At 40.6% G+C, this 18,495-nt stretch overlaps 1 protein-coding gene across 3 annotated transcripts in view; it reads right to left on the reverse strand.

Moving 5' to 3' along the window:
• APPBP2 (amyloid beta precursor protein (cytoplasmic tail) binding protein 2) overlaps nt 1-18,495 on the reverse strand; it is an 84,979-nt gene that overhangs the window by 38,377 nt on the left and 28,107 nt on the right. For all 3 annotated transcript variants that reach the window (XM_011990245.1, XM_011990242.1, XM_011990244.1), the window contains one exon: nt 13,006-13,157. In XM_011990245.1, coding sequence (XP_011845635.1) covers nt 13,006-13,157 — 152 coding nt within the window. The remainder of the gene's footprint in view (nt 1-13,005; nt 13,158-18,495) is intronic.

The following is an 18,495-nucleotide window of genomic DNA, read 5'->3' on the forward strand; positions in this document are numbered from 1 at the left end:
CTAGATCCTAGACCCAAGGGCCCTCTTTTCAGACCTCTAAGGCACTAGTAACAGTCTAGCAGCATCCTAGCTCCATGGGGCAAACCCCTCCAACTATATAATTGAAAATTATAATTTTTAATAATTCCAATCTCTTTCCTTGGTTCCCCAAGCCATAGGTATGGCAGCCAATTCTCACAGCTGCTTTGTCCATAATAACCAACTGTTCCCTTTTTGCCTTTTTAGTTCTCTAATATCTGGTTAAAAATGATCTGTATTAGGCCAGATACAGTGGCTCATGCCTGTAATTCCAGCACTTTTGGAGGCCAAGGTGGAAGGAGCCCTTGAGGCCAAGAGTTCAAGACTACCCTGGGTAACACAGTGAGACCCTGTCTCCTAAATAAATACTATTTTTTTATCTTGATAATTGATTTTATAGCCTAGTGAAATGAACTATTCACATATAACATCTATTTCATCCACATGTTGTTGAGAAGGAAAACATTTATACAATGTACTTAATTTCATTTGGTTCTTAGTTTGAAATCCCTAAAAATTTAGGTTTATTCTAGAGCATAAAATCAAAACTTGTAATATTGACCCTAGAATTTACCTAAACTCAAGGAAAATACTACAAGAGAGCTGGGTTTCAGCTAAGTCAAATCCAGAACTAAATTTATTTTCTTTGTTCAAAACGAATGAGATCCTTATTTGTTTTCAAAAGGAGTTATGAAAAGAAGACAAGAGCACAATTGTGGCAGCTGTCACAGTTTCTTACAATGACCATTTGTGCTTGAAAATGAAGTGGACATTTGCTATAATTAGAAGAAGTATCAGTCCAGTAACCGCAGGATAGGTTACTATTTCTTTTTTTTAGAGACAGAGGTTTGCTCTTGTTGCCCAGGCTGGAGTGCAATGGTGTGATCAAGGCTCACCGCAACCTCCGCCTCCTGGGTTCAAGCGATTCTCCTGCCTCAGCCTCCTGAGTAGCTGAGATTACAGGCATGCGCTACCACGCCCGGCTAATTTTGTATTTTTAGTGGAGACAGGGTTTCTCCATGTTGGTCAGGCTGGTCTCAAACTCCTGACCTCAGATGATCCACCCGCCTCAGCCTCCCAAAGTCTAGGATTACAGGTATGAGCCACCATGCCTGGCCAGGTTACTATTTCGATTAAAAACTTAATTTTAAGAAAAGTGTTCCTTGACTATAAGCATCAAATTAAACACTTGTAAACAAGAAATAAATAAATTCAAACCATTTAAAAACATATGCCTGTTAAAAAATGTTTAGTTTTCCCTTTGAATAGCCTCATCACAATAAAGATGTGGCCTGTCAGAAAAGATCTTGGTCAGGGTGATAGTCCTACTTAATAATGCAGTCCTTTCTAAAAAACAATTTTTTAATTTTACTTTTTAGGATTAAAAAAAAGTTTTTTAATTATACTCTAAGTTCTATGGTATATGTGCACAACATGAAGGTTACATATGTATACATGTGCAATGTTGGTGTGCTGCACCCATTAACTCATCATTTATATTAGGCATTTCTCCTAACGCCATCCCTCCCCTATCCCCCTACCCCACAACAGGCCCTGGTGTGTGATATTCCCTGCCCTGTGTCCAAGTGTTCTCATTGTTCAATTCCCACCTATGAGTGAGAACACGCGGTGTTTGGTTTTCTGTCCTTGCAATAGTTTGCTCAGAATGATAGTTTCCAGCTGCATCCATGTCCCTACAAAGGACAGGTACTCATCCTTTTTTATGGCTGCATAGTATTCCATGGTGTATATGTGCCACATTTTCTTAATCCAGTCTATCACTGATGGACATCTGGGTTGGTTCCATGTACTTGCTATCATGAATAGTGCCACAATAAACATACGTGTGCATGTGTCTTTATAGCAGCATGATTTATAATCCTTTGGGTATATACCCAGTAATGGGATTGCTGGGTCAAATGCTATTTCTAGTTCTAGATCCTTGAGGAATCGCCACACTGTCTTCCACAACGGTTGAACCAGTTTACACTCCCACCAACAGTGTAAAAACGTTCCTATTTCTCCACATCCTCTTCAGCATCTGTTGTTTCCTGACATTTTAATGATCGCCATTCTAACTGGTGTGAGATGGTATCTCATTGTGGTTTTGATTTGCATTTCTCTGATGACCAGTGATGATGAGCATTTGTCGTGTGTCTGTTGGCTGCATAAATGTCTTCTTTTGAGAAGTGTCTGTTCATATCCTTTGCCCACTTTTTGATGGGGTTGATTTTTTTCTTGTAAACTTGTTTAAGTTCTTTGTAGATTCTAGATATTAGCCCTTTGTCAGAGAGTAGATGGCAAAAATTTTCTCCCATTCTTTAGGTTGCCTGTTCACTTTGATGGTAGTTTATTTTGCTGTGCAGAAGCTCTTTAGTTTAATTAGATCCCATTTGTCAATTCTGGTTTCTGCTGCCATTACTTTTGGTGTTTTAGTCATGAAGTCCTTGCCCATGCCTATGTCCTGAATGGTAATGCCTAGGGTTTTTTATGGTTTTAGGTCTAACATTTAAGTCTTTAATCCATCTTGAATTAATTTTTGTATAAGGTGTAAGGGAGGGATCCAGTTTCAGCTTTCTACACATGGCTAGCCACTGTTCCCAGCACCATTTATTAAACAAGGAATCCTTTCCCCATTTCTTGTTTTTGTCAGGTTTGTAAAAGATCAGATGATTGTAGATGTGTGGTGTTATTTTTGAGGCCTCTATTCTGTTCCATCGGTATATATCTCTGTTTTGGTACCAGTACAATGCTGTTTTGGTTACCGCAGCCTTGTAGTATAAAGTCAGGTAGCACGATGCCTCTAGCTTTCTTCTTTTTGTTTAGGATTGTCTTGGCAATGCGGGCTCTTTTTTGATTCCACATGAACTTTAGTTTCTTCCAATTCTGTGAAGAAAGTCATTGGTAGCTTGGTGGGGATGGCACTGAATCTATAAACTACCTTGGGCACTATGGCCATTTTCACAATATTGATTCTTCCTATCCATGAGCGTGGAATGTTCTTCCGTTTGTTTGTGTTCTCTTTTATTTCCTCGAGCAGTAGTTTGTAGTTTTTCTTGAAGAGGTCCTTCACATCCCTTGTAATGGAGTCCTAGGTATTTTATTCTCTTTGTAGCAATTGTGAATGGGAGTTTACTCATTATTTGGCTCCCTGTTTGTCTGTTATTGGTGTACAGGAATGCTTGTGATTTTTGTACATTGATTTTGTATCCTGAGACTTTGTAAACAAAGTTGCTTATCAGCTTAAGGAGATTTTGGGCTGAGATGATGGGGTTTTCTAAATATACAATCATGTTATCTGCAAACAGGGACAACTTGACTTCCTCTTTTCCTATTTGAATACCCTTTCTTTCTTTCTCTTGCCTGATTGCCCTGGTCAGAACTTCCAACAGCATGTTGAATAGGAGTGATGAGAGACGGCATCCCTGTCTTGTGCCAGTTTTCAAAGGGAATGCTTCCAGTTTGGGCCCATTCAGTATGAATGGCTGTGGGTCTTATTATTTTGAGATGTGTTCCATCAATACCTAGTTTATTGAGAGTTTTTAGCATGAGGCACTGTTAAAATTTGTTGAGGGCCTTTTCTGCATCTATTGAGATAATCATGTGGTTTTTGTCTTTGGTACTGTTTATGTGATGGACTATGTTTACTGATTTGCATATGGTGAACCAGCCTTGCATCCCAGGGATGAAGCCAACTTGATCTTGGTGGATAAGCTTTTGGACGTGCTGCTGGATTCGGTTTGCCGGTATTTTATTGAGGATTTTCACATCGATGTGCATCAGGGATATTAGTCTAAAATTCTCTTTTTTTGTTGTGTCTCTCCCAGGCTTTGGTATCAGGATGATGCTGGCCTCATAAAATGAGTTAGAGAGGGTTCTCTCTTTTTCTATTGACTGGATAAGTTTCAGAAGGAATGGTACCAGCTCCTCTTTGGACCTCTGGTAGAATTCGGCTGTGAATCTGTCTGGTCCTGGACTCTCTTTGGTTGGTAGGCTACTAATTATTGTCTCAATTTCAGAGCCTGTTATTGGTCTATTCAGAGATTCAACTTCTTCCTGGTTTAGTCTTGGGAGGCTGTATATGTCCAGGCACTTATCCATTTCTTCCAGATTTTCTAGTTTATTTGCTTAGAGGTGTTTACAGTATTCTCTGATGGTAGTTTGCATTTCTGTGGGATCGGTGGTGATATCCCCTTTATCATTTTTTATTGTGTCTATTTGATCCTTCTCTTTCTTCATTAGTCTTGTTAGTGGTCTATCAATTTTGTTGATCTTTTCAAAAAGCCAGATCCTGGATTCATTGATTTTTTGAAGGGTTTGTGTGTGTGTGTATCTCCTTCAGTTCTGATCTGATCTTAGTTATTTCTTGCCTTCTGCTAGCTTTTGAATTTGTTTGCTCTTGCTTCTCTAGTTCTTTTAATTATGATGGTAGGCTGTTGATTTGAGTTCTTTCCTGCTTTCTTTTGTGGGCATTTAGTGCTATAAATTTCCCTCTACACACTGCTTTAAATGTGTCCCAGAGATTCTGGTATGTTGTGTGTTTATTCTCATTGGTTTCAAAGAACATCTTTATTTCTGCCTTCATTGCGTTATTTGCCCAGTAGTCATTCAGGAGCAGGTTGTTCAGTTTCCAAGTAGTTGTGCGGTTTTGAGTGAGTTTCCTAATCCTGAGTTCTAATTTGACTGCACTGTGGTCTGACAGTTTGTTGTGATTTCTGTTCTTTTACATTTGGTGAGGAGTGCTTTACTTCCAACTATGTGGTCAATTTTGGAATAAGTACAATGTGGTGCTGAGAAGAATATATTCTGTTGATTTGGGGTGGAGAGTTCTGTAGATGTCTATTAGATCTGCTTGGTGCAGAGCTGAGTTCAAGTCCTGGATATCCTTGCTAACCTTCTGTCTCGTTGATCTAATATTGGCAGTGGGGTATTAAAGTCTCCCATTATTATTGTGTGGGAGTCCAAGTCTCTTTGTAGATCTCTAAGGACTTGCTTTGTGACTCTGGTGCTCCTGTATTGGATGCATATATATTAGGTTAGTTCGGTCTAGCTTGTTGAATTGATCCCTTTACCATTATGTAATGGCCTTGTCTCTTTTGATCTTTGTTGGTTTAAAGTCTGTTTTATCAGGATTTCAACGCCTGCTTTTATTTATTTATTTTTGCTTTCCATTTGCTTGGTAGATCTTTCTCCATCCCTTTATTTTGAGCCTATGTGTGGCTCCGCACCTGAGATGGGTCTCCTGAATACAGCACACTGATGGGTCTTGACTCTATCCAATTTGCCAGTCTGTGTCTTTTAACTGGGGCATTTAGCCCATTTACATTTAAGGTTAATATTGTTATGTGTGAATTTGATCCTGTCATTATGATGTTAGCTGGTTATTCTGCCCATTAGTTGATGCAGTTTCTTCTTAGCATCGATGGTCTTTACGATTTGGCATGTTTTTGCAGGGGCTGGTACCAGTTGTTCCTTTCCATGCTTAGGGCTTCCTTCAGGAGCTCTTGTAAGGCAGGCCTGGTGGTGACAAAATCTCTCAGCATTTGCTTGTCTGTAAAGAATGTTATTTCTCCTTTACTTACAAAGCTTAGTTTGATTGGATATGAAATTCTGGGTTGAAAATTCTTTTAAGAATGTTGAATATTGACCCCCACTCTCTTCTGGATTGCAGAGTTTCGGCCAAGAGATACATGGTTAGGTTGATGGGCTTCCCTTTGTGGGTAACCTGACCTTTCTCTCTGGCTGCCCTTAACATTTTTTCCTTCATTTCAACCTTGGTGAATCTGACAATTACGTGTCTTGGCGTTGCTCTTCTCAAGGAATATCTTTGTGGTGTTCTCTGTATTTCCTGAATTTGAATGTTGGCCTGCCTTGCTATGTTGGGAAAGTTTTCCTGGATAATATCCTGAAGAATGTTTTCCAGCTTAGTTCCATTCTCCCCGTCACTTTCAGGTACACCAATCAAACGTAAATTTGGTCTTTTCACATAGTCCCATATTTCTTGGAGACTTTGTTGTTTCTTTTCACTCTTTTTTTCTCTATACTTCTCTTCTTAGTTCATTAATTTGATCTTCAATCACTAATACCCTTTCTTGCACTTGATCGAATTGGCTACTGAATGTGTCACGCAGTTCTCATGCCATGGTTTTCAGCTCCATCAGGTCATTTAAGGTCTTCTCTACACTGTTTATTCTAGTAAGCCATTCTAATCTTTTTTCAAAGTTTTTAGCTTTCTTGCGACAGGTCTGAACATCCTCCTTTAGCTTAGAGAAGTCTGTTATTACCGACCTTCTGAAGCCTACCTCTCTCAACTCGTCAAAGTCATTCTCTGTCTGGCTTTGTTCCGTTGCTGGCGAGGAGCTGCGATCATTTGGAAGAGAAGAGGCGTTCTCGTTTTTAGAATTTTCAGCTTTTCTGCTCTGGTTTCTCCCCATCTTTGTGGTTTTATCTACCTTTGGTCTTTGATGATGGTGACCTACAGATGGGGTTTTGATGTGGATGTCCTTTTTGTTTATGTTGATGCTATTCCTTTCTGTTTGTTAGTTTTCCTTCTAATAGTCAGGTCCCTCAGCTGCAGGTCTGTTGGGAGTTTACTGGAGGTCCACTCCACACCCTGTTTGCCTGGGTTATCACCAGTGGAGGCTGCAGAATAGCAAATATTGCTACCTCATCCTTCCTTTGGAAGCTTCGTCTCAGAGGGTTACCTGGCTATATGAGGTGTCAGTCAGCCCCTACTGGTAGGTGTCTCCCAGTTAGGCTACATGGGAGTCAGGGAACCACTTGAGAAGGCAGTCTGTCTGTTCTCAGAGCTGAAACTACATGCTGGGAGAACCACTGCTCTCTTCAGAGCTGTCGGACAGGGATGTTTAAGTCTGCAGAAGTTTCTGCTGCCTTTTGTTCAGCTATGCCCTGCCCCCAGAGGTCAACAAATATTATTTGTATTAAATTCTATCTCTAAAACATGGATGGATTTTGGAAGTATTCTGATAAATAAAACAAGCCAGTCACAAAGACCATGTATTTCAAGAGTCCACTTGTATACAATGTCCAGAAAAGGCAAATCTATAGAGACAGAAAGTGGATGATGTTTGCTTCATGTGGGAGAGAAATGGGAGGGACTGCTAATGGGTACTGTTTTCTTTTTGGGGTGGTAACAATGTTCTAAAACTTACTGTGATGTCTGTACAACTCTTCTGGTATGATTTTTTTCTCTCTCTGGGTAACTTTAGGATTAAGACTGATAACTATGAGTTTGCCAGGACTTGGTTCTCTCTCCAAGGTATCTATGTGGGTCATTACAGTGGCCAGATTGGCATAAGTAGATGTGGAGATGACAGAGGACCTCAATGAACACTAGTCTTCCTTTCATCTTCTTTGATACTAAATTTCTCCCACACACACATTTTTACATGATCGTACAGAACTATCCTTAACATTAGTCAAGACCACAAGTTTTTAGAGACTTTCTTTGGACAATTCTTTATTGCTACTGACATTCCATAAGACTATTTAAAAAAGAAATGCTGGCCAGGCACGGTGGCTCATGCCTGTAATCCCAGCACTTTGGGAGACTGAGGCGGGTGGATCAGGAAGTCAGGAGTTCTAGACCAGCCTGCCTAACATAGTGAAATCCCATCACTACTAAAAATACAAAAAATTAGCTGGGCATGTGGTGGGTGCCTGTAATCCCAGCTACTCAGGAGGCTGAGACAGGAGAATGGCTTGAACCTGGGAGGTAGAGGCTGCAGTGAGCTGAGATCGCACTACTGCACTCCAGCCCGGGTGACAGTGCGAGATCACATTTTAAAATAATAATAATAAGAATAACAAGAATAATGCTGAGGGTCCTTTTCAAAAAATATATGTTCTAAAGTCCCTTCAGCAACCTATCTTTGAGTACTACAAATAATTATTCTAAGATTAAACAGGCCAGGCATGGTGCCTCATGCCTGTAATCCCAGCACTTTGGGAGACTGAGGCGGACAGATCACCTTAGGTCAGGAATTCGAGACCAGCCTGGCCAACACGATGAAACCCTGGCTCTACTAAAAACACAAAAATCAGCTGGGTGTGGTGGCATATGCCTGTAGTCCCAGCCACCTGCGAGGCTGAGGTAGCAGAATCACTTGAACCCAGGAGGTGGAGGTTGCAGTGAGCTGAGATTGTGCCACTGCACTCCAGTCTGGGCGTCAGAGTGACACCCTGTCCCCCACCCCAAAAAAAAAGGAAAAGATTAAAGATGACTATTAAAATATGCTGGGAAGGATGTACATGCACATGTGTGTATGCTTTAAGACAGAAAACACATAAACGGCACATGCACACAGTAATGAGAGAAGTTAAAAACAAAAGTAGGGTTGGGTGCAGTGGCTCACATCTGTAATCCCAGCACTTTTGGTGGCAGAGGTGGGTGGACCACTTGAGGTCAGGAGTTTGAGACCAGCCTGGCCAACACAGTGAAACCCCGTCTCTACTAAAAACACAAAAATTAGTTGGGTGTGGTGGTGGTGCATGCCTGTAATCCCAGCTACTTGGGAGGCTGAGGAAGGAGAATCGCTTGAACACAGGAGGTGGAGGTTGCACTGAGCAAAAATCACGCCACTGCACTCCAGCCTGGGTGACAGAGCGAGACTCCATCTCAGAAAACCACCACCAAAAAACCCAAAACTAAAGTAGTTTGTGGCGATCAAACAGTACTATAGCTTGATAGTGATGGCAGTTGTATGACGCTACATGGAATCCACTGCACAGACATATACACACACAAATGAGTGCATGTAAAAACTGGTGAAAACTAAGTAAGGTCAGCAGACTAGTTGATGGCAAAACACCATTTTTCAATTTCTTGGTTTTGATATTGCCCTACAGTTATATGATACGTGACCACTGGGGGAAGCTGGAGGAGTGGTTCAAAGAACTCTGGGTACTCTTTTGCAACTTCCTATGAATCTACAGTCACTTCAAAAAAAATTTGTTTAATAGAGAAAAAAGAGCCAAGTGCAGTGGCTCATGTCTATAATTCCAGTAGTTTTGGAGGAATGCTTGAGCCCAGGAATTCAAGAACAGCCTGGGCAACACAGCAAGATCTAGTCTCAACAAAAATAAAAGTTAGCTGGATAAGGTGACACATGCCTGTTGTCTTAGCTACTCAGGACACTGAAGCAGAAAGACTGCTCGAGTCCAAGTCTGAAGTTACACTGAGCTATGACTGTTGATATGGTTTGCCTCTGTGTCCCCACCCAAACCTCCTCTTGAATTGTAGCTCCCATAATTCCCACGTGTTGTGGGAGAGACTCGGTGGGAGACAATTGAATCATGGGGGTGGTCTCCCCAATACTGTTCTTGTGGTAGTGAATAAGTCTCACGAGATCTGATGGTTTTATAAGGGGTTTCCCCTTTCATTTGGCTCATTCTGATTTGCCTGCCACCATGTAAGATATGCCTTTTACCTTCCACCATGATTGTGAGGCCTCCCTAGCCACGTGAGTCCATTAAACCTCCTTTTCCTTTAAAAATTATCCAGTCTCAGGTATGTCTTTATCAGCAGCATGAAAATGAACTAATAAAGTAAATTAGCACCAGCAGAGTGGGGAGCTGCTATAAAGATACCTGAAAATGTGGAAGCGACTTTGGAACTGGGTAACAGGTAAAGCTTGGAACAGTTTGGAGGGCTCAGAATAAGACAGAAAAATGTGGGAAAAGTTTGGAACTTCCCAGAGACTTGTTGAATGGCTTTGATCAAAATGCTGATAATGATATGGACAGTGAAATACAGGCTGAGGTGGTCTCAGATGGAGATGAGGAACTTGTTGGGAACTGAAGTAAATGTGACTCTTACTATGTTTTAGCCAAGAGAATGGTGACATTTTGTCCCTGCCTCAGAGATGTGTGGAACTTTGAACTTGATGGAGATGATTTAGGGTACCTGGCAGAAGAAAATTCTAAGCAGCAAAGCATTTAAGAGGTGACTTGAGTGCTGTTAAAAGCATTGTTTTATTTATTTTTATTTTCTATTTTTATTTTTTGAGATGAAGTCTTGCTTTGTCACGCAGGCTGGAGTGCAGTGGGGTGATCTCAGCAGTGCAGTGGGGCAATCTCAGCTCACTGCAGCCTCTGCCTTTCAGGTTCAAGTGATTCTCCTGCCTCAGGCTCTCAAGTAGCTGGGATTACAGGCGCCCACCACCAGGCCTGGCTAGTTTTTGTAGTTTTAGTAGAGATGGGGTTTCACCATGTTGGCCAGGCTGGTCTCAAACTCCTGATATCAAGCAATCCACCTGCCTTGGCCTCCCAAAGTGCTTGGATTAGAGGCATGAGCCACCGCACCCAGTCGGCATTCAGTTTTAAAAGAAAAAAAGAGCATCAAGGTTTGGAAAATTTGCAGCCTCAGGATGTGATAGAAAAGAAAAATCCATTTTGGGAGAATTGCAAGCCAGCTGCAGAAATTTGCATAAGTAATGAGGAGATGAATGTTAATCTCCAAGACAATGGAGAAAATGTCTCCAGGGCATTTCAGAGAACTTTGTCGCAGCCCCTCACATCACAGGCCCAGAGGTCTATGAGGAAAAAATGGTTTTGTGGGCCGAGCCCAGGGCCCCCCTGTTGTGTGCAGACTAGGGATTTCAACCCCTGTGTCCCAGCTGCTCTACCCATAGCTAAAAGGGACCAAGGTACAGCTCAGACAATAGCTTCAGCGGGGGCAAGTCCCAAGCCTTAGCAGCTCCCACGTGGTGTTGAGCCTGTGGGTGCCCAGAAATCAAGAACTGAGATTTGGGAACCTCTGCCTAGATTTCAGAAAGTATGAAAATGCCTGGATGTCCAGGCAGAAGTCTGCTGCAGGGTGGGGCCCTCACGAAAAACCTCTGCTAGGGCAGTGTGGAAGGGAAATATCGGGTTGAGGCCCTTACACAGAGTGCCCACTGGAGCACTGCCTAGTGGAGCTATGAGAAGAGGGCCACTGTGCTCCAGACTACAGAATGGTAGATACACCGAAAGCTTGCACTGTGTGCCTGAAGAAGCCACAGACACTCAATGCCAGTCTGTGAAAGCTGCTAGGAGGGAGGCTGTACCCTGCAAAGCCACAGGAGTGGAGCTGTCCAAGACCATGGGAACTCACCTCTTGCATCAGCATGACCTGGATGTGAGACATGGAATTAGAAAAGATCATTTTGGAGCTTTATGATTTGACTGCTCTGCTGGATTCCAGACTTGCATGGGGCCTTTAGCTCCTTCATTTTGGCCAATTTCTTCCATTTGGAATGGTTGTATTTATCCAATGCAAGTACCCTCACTGTATCTAGGAAGTAACTAACTTGCTTTTGATTTTACACATTCACAGGCAAAAGGGACTTGCCTTGTCTCAGATGAGACTTTGGACTGTGGACCTTTGAGTTAATGCTGAAATAAGACCTTGGAGGACTGCTGGGAAGGTATGATTGGTGTTGAAATGTGACGACATGAGATTTGGGAGGGGCCAGGGGCGGAATGATATGATTTGGCTATGTCCCCACCCAAATCTCACCCTGAATTATAGTTCCCATAATTCCCATGTGTTGTGGGAGGGACCTGGTGAAAGACAACTGAATCATGGGGCCAGTTCCCCTATAGTGTTTTCATGCTAGTGAACAAGTCTCATGAGAGTTGATGGTTTTATAAGGTGTTTCCCCTTTCTCTTGGCTCTCATTCTCTCTTGTCTGCCACCATGTAAGACATGCCTTTCACCTTCTGCCATGATTGTGAAGCATTTCCCAGTCATGTGGAACTACGAGTTCATTAAACCTCTTTTTGTTTCATAAATTACCCAGTCTCGGGTATGTTTTTAATGGCAGCATGAAAACAGACTAATACAATTGTGCCATTGCCCTCTAGCCTGGGTGACAGAGACCTTGTCTCAAAATAAAATAAAAAAACAAAATAAACAAAAAAAAGTAGCAAAAACTTTAATAAGAAATTGCCTGAAACACACTTATCTATACAGATTTGTGAAAACCATATAAAATATTATACATACATTAAACAATATTTTTCTACATGTATAGCACACAAAACATTTTTCTAACTACTTTTATATTTATCATTATTTTTAAAAATTTTTCTGAGAGATGAGGTTTTGCTATGTTGCCCAGGCTGGTCTTGAACTCCTGGGCTCAAGTGATACTGCTACCTCAGCCTTCTAAAGTGCTAGAATTACAGGTGAGAGCCACCATGCCCAGCCTTTTTTTTTTTTTTTTTTTTTTCCTGAGACAGTGTCTCCCTGTCACCCAGGCTGGAGTGCAGTTCAAGCAATTCTCATGCCTCATCCTCCCAAGTAGCTGGGATTTACTGGCATGCATCACCACACTCGGCTAATTTTTGTATTTGTAGCAGAGACAGGATTTCGCCATGTTGGCCAGGCTGGTCTCGAACTACTGACAGTGATCTGCCCATCTCAGTAACCCAGAGTGCTAGGAATTACAGGAATGAGCCACCATGCCCGGCCCTATCACATATTTTTAAGATCTTACTATGTTGCTTTTACATTTGTTTTCACTATCCTCATAACATCCCCATGAGGAAATACAGAATAACCCTCATTTTAGAGATGGGAAAACTGAGGCTCCAAAAGGATGAAGTTCCCTGCCACAGCCTACAGTAAGCAGGTGAAAGAGGCTGGTAGAAAAACATGTATTATAGAATCACAGAGACACGGGAATCTAAACTTAGCTCTACTACTAGCTATGTGACTTGAGCCAGTTACTCAACTTTTCTGAGTCTGTTTCCTCATTTGTAAAATGCTATTAATACAATCATTTCGTTAGAATGTCGTAAGGATTTAGAAAGATACTACTTAAACGTATAGTGTAATGCTTTGGCACAGGGTTAAGTGGTTCTGATGTTCTTCTCATAACCTTCTTATGTAGACTTTGGGAAAGTCCTGGAAGAATTCTTTGTTAGCAGGTTTAATTCTGAGTCCATCACACGACAAAATACTTCTGTTTTACTATTACTTACCTAAAACAAAGCCAACCTGAATGGCTTTTTCCTTTACTGCAGCATCTGATTCTGCTATATAAGAGCACCGCCTACTGAATGAGTAGGCCAAGACTGAAGCAACTTTAACACCATGATCCATCAAAGCCTGAAAACAATGATGAAGCAAATGTCTGTAAGAAAAGAAAACGATTATTTTATAGAGGTAATTTATTTTTTTCCTTTTAGAAAGTGCTAACTGCTTCTCTTTTAAATAACAGCATCATTATTTTCCAGGATGGAATAAGATAAAAAGCATTTTGCCTTATCAATTATGAGGCCATAATTCAAAATTTAGCCTAACCTCTTTACTCAGTGGATAACTGAGTGATCCTACAACATTCAGGAAAAGTACACAATGTGTAACTTGATGACAAAGAAGGATGAAGCTAACTTTTAAAATCGGCTTTAAAAACCAAATTATAATTCACAATAAAAAGGTACATAACCCAATTTTTAAAAGGCAATGAAGATAGAAGAGAGATTTCTTTTCTTTCTTTTTTGAGATGGAGTCTCACTTTGTCATCCAAGCTGGAGTGCGGTGGTGTGGTCTTGGCTCATTGCAACCTCTGCCTCCCTGGTTCAAGCGATTCTCCTGCCTCAGCCTCCCGAGTAGATGGGACTACAGGCGTGGGCCACCATGCCCAGCTAATTTTTTGTATTTTTAGTAGAGACGGGGTTTCACCGTGTTAGCCAGGATGGTCTCAATCTCTTGACCTCATGATCCACCCTCATCAGTCTCCCAAAGTGCTGGGATTACAGGCGTGAGCTACCGCGCCCAGTTGATATGAACAGATGTTTCTCCACAAAAGATATACAAATGCCAATAAACATGAAATAAGAAGCTCAACATCATTAATGATCAGGGAAATGCAAACCAAAATCATAATGAGATACCCCTTTATACCCAATATAATTTTTTAAAATATGCATTTATTTATTTATTGAATTTATGTTTTAGAGACAAGGTCCTGCTCTGTCACCTGTGCTGGAGAGAAATGGCATGATCATAGCTCACTGTAGCCTTGAACTGGTCTCAATTAAGATCCTCCTGCTTCAGCCTCCAGAGTAGCCGGGACTATGGACGCCCATCACTGCACCCTACTATAATTTTTTTTGAAGTGTTGTCATGAGGTGAAAAAATGAGAATCCTCATACATCGGTGGTGGGAATATAAAATGATACGTCTGCTGTGAAAAGCAGTTTAGCGGTTCCCCAAAAAGTTAAACATAGGGTTACCATATTATATACTCAAGAGAATTGAGTATATACTCAAGAGAATTGAGACTATATAAACACACACACAAAATATTGCCCAACCACATTCACAGCAGCATTATTCATAATAGCCAAAAGGTGGAAACAACTCAAATGTTCATCAACAGATGACTGGATAAGCAAAATGTAGTATTATCCGTACAACGGAAAATTATTCAGCCATTAAAAAGGAAAGTAGTACTGATGCAAGCAAAACATGAATGAACCTTAAAAACATTATGCTAAGTGAAAGTGTCAGTCACAAAAGACCATACAGTATAAGACTCAATTTATATAAAATATCTAGACTAGGCAAATCCATACAGACAGAAAGTAGATTAATGGTCAGCTAGAAACTGAGGAAATAGGTACTGTTAACTGAGGAAATGGTCAGCCAGGGTAAGAGGAAATGGAGTGACTGTTAATGACTTCTTTTTGTGGTGACCAAATTTTCTAAAATTAGACAGTGGTGATGGTTGCAAAATCTTGTGAATAGTTGAGTGGTAGAATTTAAAATGGTGAATTTTATGGTGTGTGAATTACATTTCAATAGAAAAAAACCTTTTAAACAAAATTGTAAATAACAGAGTCACTGCTTTGGATAAAGGAAAAAAAGGTCAAATTACATGCTTTTAGTTTCACAAATACATAAAACACTTACCAAAAGATTTGGATTTGGTGAAAGATAACCTAAGAGATGAAAAAGAGGTATTCCACTAAATCTTTACAACAGCCATGTTTAAAACTACCTCGAGAGATTCAAACCCCCAAAGTTATCCTTTCTTTAGAGTAAGGAATGTTTTTAAAAGTTTTTCTAGTCTTCTTTTACCAAAATGAGAAGTTCTTATTTATTAGATTTTTTTTTTTTACAGACTAACTTTAATCAACTAATCAAGAAGTTTCTCTACAGTCTTAGTACACAGGCCACATTTCAAAGTTACCCCTGAACACTGAAATCATGCTATTTACTTACTTGTTTATTTATTTATTTATTTTGAGACGGAGTCTCACTCTGTCACCCAGGTTGGAATGCAATGGCGCGATCTCGGCTCACTGCAACCTCTGCCTCCCGGGCTCAAGCGATTCTCCTGCCCCAGCCTCCTGAGTAGCTGATAGTACAGGCATGTGCCACCACGCCCGGCTAATTTTGTATTTTTAGTAGAGACGGGGTTTCTCCATGTTGGTCAGGCTGATCTCGAACTCCCGACCTCAGGTGATCCACCCACCTTAGCCTCCCAAAGTGCTGGGATTACAGGCGTGAGCCACAGTGCCTGGCCTAAATTTTTATATTTTTAGTAGAAATGAGGTTTCACCAGGTTGGCCAGGCTGGTCTGAACTCTTGACCTCAGAAGATCCACCCACCTTGGCCTCCCAAAGTGCTGGGATTACAGGTGTGAGCCACCACGCCCAGCCGACTTACTTGTTTATTATCTTATCATCCCTCTCGAAAATACAAACTCCATGAGGAAGGGACGTTGTAGATCCTACTCACTGCTATGGCCCCAGCATCTAAAACAGCATCTGGAAAATGTGATACATATACACAATGGTGTACTATTTAGCCATAAAAAAAGAATGACATCCTGCCATTTGCAACAACATGGATGGAACTGTATGGTAAGTAAAATAAGCCAGCCAAGGAAAGAACAACTTTGCATGTAGTCACTTATTTGTGGGAGCTAAAAATTAAAATAATTGCATTCATGGATATAGAGAGAAGAAGGACGGTTACCAGAGGCTGGGACGGGTAACTGGGAGAGGCGGGCAAATGAAGATGGTTAATGGGTACAAAAAAAAAAAAGAATGAATAAAGCCTATTATTTGCTAACACAACAGGATTATAGTCAGAAATAATTTAGTTCTACATTTTAATAACTGAAAGAATATAACTGGATTGTCTGTAACACAAAGGATAAATGCTTGAGGTGATGGACACCTCATTTACGTTGATGTGATTATTACACATCGCATGCTTGTATCAAAGTATCTTAACCCATAAATAAATGCACCTACTATGTACCCCTGAAAACTTAATGGCAGTTAAACTTAGGGAAGAACACTAAACAGAACAGCAAGCAGGCCAGGCACGGTGGCTCACACCTGTAATCCCAGCACTCTGGGAGGCCAAGGCAGGTGGACGGCTTGAGCTCAGGAGTTTGAGACGAGCATGGGCAACATGGCGAAACCCCGTCTCTACTAAAAATACAAGAAAATCAGCCAGGTGTGGTGGCACATGCCTGTATTCCCAGCTACTTGGGAGGCCGAGGTGGGAGAATTACCTCAGCCCTGGAAGTCGAGGCTACAGTGGGCCATGATCTTGCCACTGCACTCCAGGCTGAGTGATGGAAGAGAGACCCTGCCTCCAAAAAAAAAAAAAAAAAAAAACCACAAAACAGCAAGTACAATGAAAAGCCAGATCTGCAGCTAATACTACTACATGATGATACTTACAACAGGAAGATGAATTCAATCTCCCCTTCTTGAACTCAAAAAGCTAAACTGTCAAAGTGTTAACTTTCCAAAAGTGATAGGAGGAGGCAGAACAAATGATCTTCTTTTTGTCGCCAAGCTTCTGTTTGGGTTGTACAATTAGTGCCACAATATTTTTACTATATTCTCTATGATGCTGGCAAAGACTCCTTGAGTTGTCTTAAATTGCTTTCAAATTCTAATTCTAGGTATATATCTAATAGATATGTATACATATGTTCACCAAGAAACATTTACAAGAATGTTCAGGGCAGCATGAGTTATAATAGCTAAAAACTGGAAGCAGCCCAAATGTTCATCAATAATAGAATGAATACTATTTTCATGTAATAAAACACCATATACATACAGCAACAAGAATGAACACACTGTATTTGCACATAACATACGTGATTCTCATAAAACAATACTGGAGAAAAAAAAAGCCAGACACAAAAGGGCACAAACTGTATATTTTATGTAATATGTTCTAAAACACATAAAATTAATCTAGTGGTTACCCTAGGGGAGGGGAAGTAGTGACTGGAAACAGGTAAGACAGGGGTTCTGGTAGCAACTGCAAATAAACATAATTCATAGTGAAATAATACCAGGTATATGGAAAAACTAATTGAGACAATTTCTCAATGAAACAATGTTATAGATTTATATTGGTACTACACTTACGAGGCAAAATTATTTTATCCACTCTAAATTTTCTGATATAATCATATTTATGAAATAATTTCTAAACTATATAAGAAATTAGTCAAAAATAAACATAACTTCATGCATTAACAAGAGGTGTAGTGGAATTTTAAAAAACAAGTAACTTAAAAATGAATTTATGTTCCAGCACTTTGGAAGACTGAGGCAAGGGGATCACTTGAGTCCAGGAGTTCAAGACCAGCCTGGGCAACATAGCGAGACCTCGTCTCTACTAAAAATAAAAAAAGTTAGTTGGGTGTGGTAGCATGTGCCTATAGTCCCAGCTACTCAGGAGGCTGAGGTGGGAGGATGGCTTTGAGCCAAGGAGAGTTTCAGTTTGCAGTAAGCTACGAACATGCCACTGAACTCCAACCTAGGCAACAGAGCAAGACCCTGTTTCCAAAAAAAAAACAAGCATGGAAAACAGTATGACAGTTCCTCAAAAAAACTGGAAATAGGAGTTGGGTGCAGTGGCATAGCGCCTGTAGTCCCAGCTAGCAGGGAGGCTGAGAAAGAGGATCCCTTGAGCCCAGGAGTTCGAAGGCAGCCTGTACAGCATAGTGAAACTAAGTGTCTTAAAAAATAAACAAATAAAAATAGAATTACCATATAATCCAGCAATTCAACTTCTGGGTATATAACCAAAATAACTGAAGGCAGGGACTTGAAGAGGTATTTCTACACTCATGTTCACAGCAGTATTATTCACACTAGCCAAAAGGTAGAAAGAACCCAAATATCCACTGACAGATGAATAAACAAAATGTGGTATATGCACGCAATGGAATATAATCTAGCCATAAAAAAAAAAATAAAATTCTAACTTGTGCTACAACATAGATGACCCTTAAAAACATGATGCTAAATGAAATATAACACACACAAAAGGATAAACATTATAGGATTCCACTTATATGGGATATCAGAGCAGTTAAACTTATCTAAAGTACAATGGTGGCTACACAGGATAAGGGGAAGAGGGAATGGGGAGTTACTATTTAGTGGGTAAGGAGCTTTTGTTTAGGGTAATGAAAAAGT

The sequence above is a fragment of the Mandrillus leucophaeus genome, unplaced genomic scaffold (genome assembly GCF_000951045.1).
Source record: "Mandrillus leucophaeus isolate KB7577 unplaced genomic scaffold, Mleu.le_1.0 Scaffold374, whole genome shotgun sequence".
Taxonomy (NCBI): domain Eukaryota; kingdom Metazoa; phylum Chordata; class Mammalia; order Primates; family Cercopithecidae; genus Mandrillus; species Mandrillus leucophaeus.